Source organism: Lactuca sativa, chromosome 4 (assembly GCF_002870075.4).
Source record: "Lactuca sativa cultivar Salinas chromosome 4, Lsat_Salinas_v11, whole genome shotgun sequence".
NCBI lineage: Eukaryota > Viridiplantae > Streptophyta > Magnoliopsida > Asterales > Asteraceae > Lactuca > Lactuca sativa.
In genome coordinates, this window is record NC_056626.2 from 118,921,597 (window position 1) to 118,931,878 (window position 10,282).

The 10,282-nt window shown below is 29.4% G+C and overlaps 1 protein-coding gene across 1 annotated transcript; it reads left to right on the forward strand.

Annotated features, from left to right (window-relative positions):
- The first annotated feature begins 3,726 nt into the window (after nt 1–3,726).
- On the forward strand, nt 3,727–6,649 carry LOC111899654 (rop guanine nucleotide exchange factor 1). The gene is made up of 5 exons (XM_023895506.3): nt 3,727–4,337; nt 4,630–4,746; nt 4,833–5,371; nt 5,463–5,816; nt 6,000–6,649. The coding sequence occupies exons 1-5, from the start codon at nt 4,007–4,009 to the stop codon at nt 6,408–6,410; spliced, it is 1,752 nt and encodes a 583-aa protein (XP_023751274.1). The 5' UTR covers nt 3,727–4,006; the 3' UTR covers nt 6,411–6,649.
- The last annotated feature ends 3,633 nt before the right edge of the window (nt 6,650–10,282 follow it).

The following is a 10,282-nucleotide window of genomic DNA, read 5'->3' on the forward strand; positions in this document are numbered from 1 at the left end:
TAAACACGTTTTCTTGTTAAAATTAAGAAAAACGTTTCATATGTGGTTTTACTATTGCTGACTTCAAGATTGTGCAAAAGTTCACGTTGACCTTTGACTATTGAACATACTGTATGTGCCAACTAGGCACCACGTCATCATAGTATAGCTTCCTAGGGCACAAGTTACAATCACAGCTTCCTCTTTGTACGGGTGATCCACAACAATTTGCCCATTTGATTTGACATACATGAATCAGTAAATAAATTCCGGCAATTATTGTGTGCGAAAAATAATACTCGTATAATATGCATTAAATACCCAACAAAGTAATTCTAATTGTTGGAAAAGAGTTTCGAATAATAATGCAGATATTTGACTAAAAACAATTCTTATTTGTTAAATAGAAATTAATAATTTTTACAAAGATATGGTTAAAGAGTTTGATTAATCGGTCAAAACATGTATTTTTATATGAGTTTTTGATAATTAACAACATTTAACAAGTAATCAAATATATATATATATATATATATATATATATATATATATATATATATATATAAATTAATAATTTTGACAAAAATATGGTTAAAGAGTTTGATTAATCGGTCAAAACATGTATTTTTATATGAGTTTTTGATAATTAACAACATTTAACAAGTAATCAAATATATATATATATATATATATATATATATATATATATATATATATATATATATATATGTATAGTTTACTCTTATATATAAATTAAACTATATATATTCTATTAATTATACATGTATTTTTATATGAGTTTTTGATAATTAACAACATTTAACAAGTAATCAAATATATATATATATATATATATATATATATATATATATATATATTTGTATAGTTTACTCTTATATATAAATTAAACTATATATATTCTATTGATTATACATGTACTTTTATATGAGTTTTTGATAATTAACAACATTTAACAAGTAATCAAATATATATATATATATATATATATATATATATATATATATATATATATATATATATATATATATATATATATATAAATCAATAGAATTAAATTTGTATAATTAATCTAACTGATTATTTTAAACATTATAGCACCAAATCTTTTGCACGGACTACTTCAATGCATGTGTTATTTTAAAATTTTGTTTTTGATTTTATTTTGGTCGGAGGTCTCTTGGATCAGGATAATGTTGTTGTTGTTGTTGTCACGATCTAAATACATTACACTATCATTTTTATAAAGAATATATTATGATTCAATAAATATTATTTATCAAAAGCTTTTTAGTGTAAGAAACTAAAAATATAGTCAATGGAATTCTAATGGAAAGTCGAGACTTGAAAAGTTATTCTAAATTCTAGTCAATGTCGTTCAAAGTTCAAACTTCGGTTAGAAAATAATTGTTATTTATCTAATTAGTTTTACTTTTATGTTGGGAAAGGAAACATGTTTGAAAAATGTTTGGTTTCTTTCAGAAGCATAGAATTTCAGATTAAAAAAAAAAAAAGAATTTCAGATGCAAGTATGCAACTATTTTTTCGTATATTGTTTTAGTTTTAGTCCACACTTTGTAATATATAAACATAACTATTTGTAGCTTTGAAGACTATGATGTATTAAAAACCATTTTAACTTAACATGTTATTCTTAATAGATTTTTCACCACCATTTTGACTATTCTTCTTACTTTAAAAACCATGGGCAGAAGGCTTATAGGGCCAAAGGGGGCCATGACCCCCTTGTTTTTTGGGTTACTACATATGGTTATTTTTGAGTGGAAAGCTACTAGATTATTTATTATTTTTTTTTTTAACTAAAAATTGCATATGTTGCATTTTTGTGCTCATCAAGGCTTCACAAAAGATTGTAGTTGGTTCTTTTGTACTATGTTATTATCATAAATAATTTCTTATTCCTTAAACATCAAGTACATATCTAATGAATCTATACACATTCCATACTTATATTCCGAATCTATAAACACATACACAAAAAAGTTAACCTAATCGTTAGTTAAATCTAGTTAATTAAAATCAGTATTATTTCCATGTAATCAATGCAAAAACCTTCACTACTAAAAACTTGTGTTAAATTTACCGTTAAAAATGATTTTTTCTAATAGTTATTGTATTAATCAAGGTTATATACTTTTATGCATCCATAGATGAAAAATATATATTAGGGCTCGAACTTGCAAGAAGTTCTTATCTTTCATAACATTTGAAATTTGCAAATACGAAGCTTTAATGGTGACAAATTTATAAATTTATTCGATTAAGTTATATATATATATATATATATATATATATATATATATATATATATATATATATATATATATAAAATCAATCAGCTTACATATATCCATTCATACATTGTATATACATATACAAACAATGTTCATTTTCATCATGAGTATTTACAAATGGCATTGCCCCTAGAAGAAAATGTGTAACGGGTTTTAAGACACATCATTCCTGGAAGCAAATTTACGTAATGCATGAAAAGTTGAAAATCCACAATTTTTTTATTTTCAAATCTGGTGATCAACATATATTTAAAATATGTAAAAAGGTAGCAAACCGTCAACGAGTTTTAATGAATTTCACATGATATTTTCATTGATCTTTCTAAAAAACAACATTAAATGATGATCAACCTAACAAGAAAAATTATAAAGATTTTGAGCATTTGTCTTTGCCATAAAAGGCACATAATAATTTTACAAGATATAATGTTCTTTTATTTATTAACAAAATTTATCATATTTTGATATATTTTATCTTATATGAATTTACTGATGAAATTGGTACAGTTTATAAACTTAGTTAAAAGGTTAATTGAACAACCAACATATATTCAAATAAATGCAACATTACAAATCATTATATACTTCAATAATATAGTTAATAATAATATCTAAATTTTAATTATTTATAAATATTAATAACAAAAAAACTTATGCATCAATTCAAACCGACAGGATACTAATTTCTATAAATTTTTGTAAAATAAACTAGCAATAATTTTATGTATTGATGTTTTTTTGTAAAAATGTTAGTTTGAGAATTAATAAGCACAACAAATAAAATGGTTGAAAACTTGAATATATATAATTAATCCATTGTCTACCATCCCCACAAGCACTTGGTCCCACCATATGACCATTTCTGCCAACTTCAATGAAAGTGCATAAGTAGGTACCTTCTATTTAACCCTCGTTTTATTATATCTAAATGCCAATAAATAAATTATATATAATAAAAATATTGCCTTCAAAATGCTTATCTTAAACTAATTTATGGTTTACAAAGTTTAATTAGATAGGATTACTTTATTTGTAAAACCGAAAATAATTAATTGTCTATAGCTAAATAGTCAATCGTTAACATAGATAAATATAAACACTATTACAATCAAATTCTTTCCGTTCTATATATTTGTTTAACTATTTAATATAATAAGTTTATAAATTTTACTTATCTTCGGCAAAAATTTATCAATATAATTGAAAATTTATAACTTAACATTAAATGATTAAACATAAGATAGTATAACCTAAATTTTATTTGTACATTAATAAGGATAATTAGTAATAACCGGAGGATGTATATTGTACAATTTTGAAACAAGAAGGTCTAATTTGTAAATTTAAGCATAAATGAAGGCGAACAAATAAAAATAACTCTGGTAATATATGTAGTGATGTGAGAAAAAGTATCTGTGTGTTGTTTGCATTATACTCCTTCACTCTACTTCCACAGCTTTATATCATCTTCTGCCCCCTTTCACCTTTTTGTCGGTCTCCACCACCACCGCCGCCGCCGACACCGCTGCCGCCGGTCAGTCACCACGACGACCACAGCCACAACCACCAGCAATTTGTATCACATTTCAGGTAACGTGTAATATGGTTTACATCGGCCAAGATTTGATAGGGTAACTTGATAAGGTTTAAAACTTTAAATTGAGACGACAAAGTTCCAAATTGGAATCGTTGAGATGGCTGCGAGTGTTTGTTCCTCGGAGGAAGACAACAACAACCACAACAATATCTCTAGTAGTAGTGGACGATGTTGTGAGGAGGAGAGTTACAGTCTTAGTGCTGACATCAGTGAGTCTGAGAGTTCGAGCGGTTTCTCCGGCTGCCGTTATAACGATGGCGCTTCTTCTAGTTCATTGAAATCGTCGTCTTTTGCTGCTTCTAATTCGGTTTCCCGCAATGATTCTATCTTCCCGATGCCCTTCACATTCCCGCTGATTAGCGGATGCGATGACGTTATGATTTGGGATAAGAAGAATCCTCAGAAACAGCCTGATGCAGATTTATCTGGTTAGTCTCCATTGATCTTTTTCTATTCATGTGCTTTACTGTATTAACAACTGTTACTAATGTCATTCCTAAATACAAATCGATTTGAACAGTTAGATACAACATTAGGGCACGGATAAACTCACAGATATTTGTTTGAAATTCTCTCTCTCTACGTTTTTCTTGACTATTGTTAATAAAAATCCGTCCATCTCTCCTCCATTTTGAGCGCACATTGTGTTTCATAGAGGCAATTTCACCAATTTCTTCAGATTATTGTAATAATTCTGTTAAAATTTCAACGACCTTGTAGAAATCGATATGATGAAGGAAAAGTTCGCTAAGCTGCTGCTTGGAGAAGACATGTCTGGAGGGGGAAAAGGTGTCTGTACAGCCCTAGCAATTTCAAACGCCATAACAAATCTCTCTGGTTAGTGAGTTTTTCATTTTCTTGCAATAACTATGTGTTTTTCCTTATTTTCTAATTGGGATCTGTTTCTGATTGAATCATGAAAGCCTCTGTATTTGGGGAGCTATGGAGGTTGGAGCCATTAGCACCTCAAAAGAAGGCAATGTGGCAAAGGGAGATGGAGTGGCTTCTATCAGTAAGTGACTCCATTGTAGACTTTGTTCCTTCAATACAACAATCTCCATCTGGTGGCTCTTATGAAGTAATGGCAACACAACCAAGGGCAGATTTGTCTATGAATCTTCCAGCTTTAAAGAAGCTCGACTCCATGTTAATCAGTATGTTAGATGGGTTTCACAATACAGAGTTTTGGTATGTTGATCGAGGCATAGTTTTAGCAGAAGGTGATGATCATGAAGCATTTCCTTCTAGAATCTGTGGTGGAAGACCTTCAATTAGACAGGAAGAAAAATGGTGGTTACCTTATCCAAAAGTCCCTCCCAATGGATTATCTGAAGATGCTAGGAAAAGATTACAACAGTGTAGAGATTGCACAAACCAGATTTTAAAAGCAGCTTTAGCAATTAATAGTAATGTTCTTTCAGAAATGGAGATTCCAAATGCTTACTTGGAATCCTTACCCAAAGTATGCTTTTATATGATCAATAAACTTTTCTAATTTCTAATGTATTATTTATTATTTCTAATTGGTTAATGATTAATTAATAATAATACAGAGTGGAAAAGCGTGTTTAGGTGACATCATCTATCGCTACATATCTGCTGAAAAATTCTCTCCCGAATGTCTTGTGGAATGCTTGGACTTGTCATCTGAGCACCACACTTTGGAAGTTGTGAATCGGGTTGAAGGAGCAATTTATGCATGGAAGTTGAAAGGTCACAAAAAGAATTCAAGTCATTTAAAGCAAAAGCATTCATCATGGAGTGGGAAAGTTAAGGGATTTGTTGTTGATGGCGATAAGAATGGTTATTTAGCACAAAGAGCCGAGACATTGCTTCATAGCTTAAGACTTCGGTTTCCTAGCCTTCCTCAAACTTCATTAGATATGAGCAAAATTCAATATAACAAGGTATGTGCTAATAATAGCAAAACTACATTTATTTAGGGTAGAATTGTTAAAGTACAAGAAAAAAAATTGAATGTACAATGCTATTTTATATATATATATTTTTTAATAAGAAAACATTTTAAATTTCGATGCTAGAATTGATTACTGATCTAAAAGTACATTGCTATTTCTTGCATTTGGTAGGACGTGGGGCAATCGATACTCGAAAGCTACTCAAGGGTGATGGAAAGCTTAGCATTCAACATAACTGCAAGAATCGATGATGTCATCTTTGTAGATGACACAACGAAGCAATCTCTGACATCGAAATCTCTATCGACATTCAACCGAGGGGGTCTTGGGGGCCGCCCAATCCAAAAGCGAATGTCCCCGAGCCCATTCTCAATCAACCACACGCCGTACTCCTCCCCATTTGCAACCCCAACATTTTCCACATCACCAACCCTAATTCGTAGCCCTACAAGAGCACCAACACCGATCAACAACAACAACACTGATACCTGTAAACTTGAAGTCCCTAAGCCTCGGGACCTTGAAAAGCTATGGACGTTTGCGCAAAATGTGAATTCCGAAAGTGTAACGGAAAGAGATTGAATGTCTGATGGGGGTGGGGGGGGGGGGGGGGTGGGGGGAGGGGTAGGGTGGGTTGTATATGTGTTTAGGAATGTAGTTTGCGGTTTTTAAGGTTGTCGAGGGATTGGTGTTGGTTTTGTTGTTATGTTGATGTTGGGTGTTGTTTTCCACTTCGGAAAATAATATTTGTTAGGATTTTTGTTACAACTTTATAGTAAGTTTGAGGTTTAATCACTATATTTTACTTTCGTTACTGAGAAGCACTTTTAAGTCTTTGCAATTTTTTCTATATCGTTTGTTTTGATTTGTTATAACGGTTTTAAAGTGATTACAATATAAATTTTTGTTAGAGTTTAGTTAGTCGTTTTAGTTTACAGTATAAAGTTTTTGTTGAAGTTTAGTCGTTTTAGTTTACAATAAAAATTTTTGTTAAATTTAGTCGTTTTAGTGAAAACTTTGACGCCAAATATTCCACTAAAGTCAATTTTGACAGTTTTTATTTCCATCCTATGTTCTCTATGGTTTTTTCACTTATACAATACAGAAAAATTAAAATATTGACTTTTAAACATTGGTTTAGACATAAAGGGAGTTTGACGGTTTTCATCCCCTTTCCCTAGCTTTTCCTTTCTTAAGTTTTGCGCACATCTCAAATTCCTTTACAGATTTGGTCCAAAAGTTATAGAGTTTGTAGCCCAGTTGTTATATTTTTATTAGGTTTTTTTTTTTGGTACAGTTTTAGTCTAAGTTATAATTGTTTCAATGAATTTGATTTACTTCTTTACAATTTTAGAGCATTGTTATATTATTTTTTTGAATTTGGTATTTTTAGAAACTTTTTTTTAATACAATTTTTTCCAAAAGAATTTACGTCTTTTTATCTTATTTTATAAATTTTAATATATTTTTGTGTTATTTACTGAACTATTTCCTTACTTTTTTTTGTAACTTCGTTCTAAAATTTTGTCCAAACAATTTGTACAAAAATTTCCCAATAATTTTGGTACAACTTTTATATATTTTTATATATTTTATGAATTCATTTGTATAAAATTAGTTTTTTTTGCATAATTAGTTTTTTGTATTCTCTCTCTCTCTCTCTCTCTCTCTCTCTCTATATATATATATATATATATATATATATATATATATATATATATATATATATATATATATATATATATATATATATATATATATATATATATATATTAATGATTTTTTCCCTTTTTACATACGTGTGTCTATCCATCTACTATAATAAATGAAAGTTTTTTGCCACATGTCATCTTCTTTTTTATTTGGACACATGACATTTTCTAGAATTTTTAAATTTTTTATTTTCCACTTGTCATTTTATTGTATTTTTCATTTTATTAAATTAAAATTTCACATTTAAAATGTAAGGTAATATATATGCAAGGTATTTATTAGAAATGGTTTATATATGTAATATATTCAAAACATTAAAACCTCATTAATTTTAATAATTCAAAATTTTTCTTATTTTTCTTATAAATTCAAAATTTTCAAATTATTAAAATTTAATATTTAATTTTTTTTAAAATAAACTCATGTAATACATGGGTCTCACACTTAATGTTTTATAAAAATAAATTCCGTTTTGTCAATTCTAATACATAATTTTTTGTCATCCGAAAAAAAAAAGATTACACCGTTTAATTTTTTTCACCCTGATTATTGCTATATTACAATTGTCTTTATTTTCATATTCCGGTATAATTTATGTGTAAACCTTTTAAGTGCATGTTTTGGAGTTTCGTGATAAAACGGCTCATAGAAATTGGGATGGTTGTTGGTTCTTTAATTTTTACTCTTTTAAACTATCTGACCATATACTTTGTTCAGTCAACAGAACCTAACCTCTTTTTACATTTAATATCCTTTTCATTTAATATATAGAAAACAAAGGACTTCACATTAGTGTTAGTATTTGGACCATATAGTCTATCACATGTATCATACTCCCATTTTCTTCTTTTACACTGCACTCGCTAACCATGCAAATACAGCAATTTACTACAGAATTGGAACGTCGGTACTACAAAAATTACAAGCCTTACAATAGCAACCAAATCTTAATGATCACAATGTGAAAGTATGTCAGATAGGAGTAGCAAACACTGCATGCATGTACTTTAAAAATTATGGCGATATGAACAACAAATTTTTGGTACTCACCATATATACTTGATTTACAAATCATCGACACATCATGATCATAACATAACTAGATACCAAAATAATTAACGTACTTGATCATGTAAGTTTTAGCAATAGGATTTTAACAACCAACGCTTATAGAAATTCAGTTTTAAACTTGGTGTCACGAAATATACTTTGGCATATTCACTACAACTTCGGTATACAATAGGAAGTCAATGACTAAATTAGTGTAGAATTAGTTCGTTCTAGATTTATAGGGTCGTTGTCCCTTGATCCCTATCATTTGATTGTCACAAAGCAAATTAGTCTATACAAGTGACGAGTGTCCACCAATGACATGTAAATCCCAATTACCTAAAATGTTTGATAACAATAAAATTACCAACGATATTGTAATACTTGCAAAATTATGTTAGGCGATAAAGGTAAAGAAAGTACGGCCAAACCTCCATATACGAGTTCTCATGGAAGTAGATCATATGCAGACAGACGTTGCGAGGAGGTAATTAAATTTATTTGTATTATATAAAGTTTTTATTAACACTTATATAAATATATTAATTGTTTTTGGCTTATTATAGAGAGCAAAAGGACAAGACCTGCAACATATCGATGGTTGGAGATAAATACGGTTTAAAGAAAGTCGGGGTTGGTGTTCACCGCAAGCGGAAGTAACTTGGGTAAGTAATAAACAAAGTTAATACGTTATTTGATAAATATGTTATTGTTATTATTATTATTATTATTATTATTATATTAGTGTATAAATTTAGTTTTTTGTTTTAATTAATGTATGTTTATTGTTTTCTTTATTTTATAAAAATATTCAACGAGAGAAGATGATGATGCAAGAAGAGCTTAGGAAGAACGAAAAGTTAAATGTAGAACATTGTCTCACTCGTGCCCTCAGTGAGAGACACGAACATATTCGCGGTGTTGGAAGGAAACTAAGCATCAACAACAATTTATTTCCAAATGAACATTCCAACCGTTCCAAAGCTTCTATGTCCCAATCTTCAGATAATTCTCAAGTTACATTAACCCAACAAATATAATACATGCAACAACAAATGCTACACATGCAACAGATGTATAACAGCACATTCGCGTCCGTCATTCCTAACTTCCAACCACAACCAATGCCACAATTTCAATGCAGTCCCAATACACCAACCAACGAGCTCGAGGAGGAGAAGAATGAGGACGACAATGAGAACAAGAATAATGAAGATTCTGATTGATCTTTTAAGTTATCTTTGAACAATCTTTTAAGTGTTTGATATTATTATGCATATATACTGTTTGGATTTGTTTTAAAAAACAAGTTTTGTATATATAACAAAATTTGTGGAAATATTAAAAAAAAAGGGTTATGCAGACGACATGTCGTCGGTATGACTTTATAACTGTAATAACCGTTTCACCTTTACCGACGACATGTTGTCTCTAGTACAAAATGGAAGTTGTCTGCCACCCGCTTTTCCTGACGAAATGTCGTATGTATTGCTTAACCTTGTCCCGGTGACATGTCGTCTGTAAAAGTGACCTTTATACAGACGATATGTTGTCGGAATAGATTTATAATAAAACTTTTTTTGCCTCAAAAATCAGTCCTGATGACCCTTTGAAGAGGACATGTCGTCGGAATAGGTTTATAATAAAACTTTTTTTCCTCGAAAATCAGTCCCAACAACCATTTGAAGAGT

Bases quoted from the DNA above. Each gene is read 5' to 3' on its own strand.
- LOC111899654 (XM_023895506.3), top strand. From the start codon at position 4,007: ATGGCTGCGAGTGTTTGTTCCTCGGAGGAAGACAACAACAACCACAAC. The intron at 4,747-4,832 runs GTTAGTGAGTTT...GAATCATGAAAG, and splicing joins CGCCATAACAAATCTCTCTG to CCTCTGTATTTGGGGAGCTA. The intron at 5,817-5,999 runs GTATGTGCTAAT...TGCATTTGGTAG, and splicing joins GCAAAATTCAATATAACAAG to GACGTGGGGCAATCGATACT.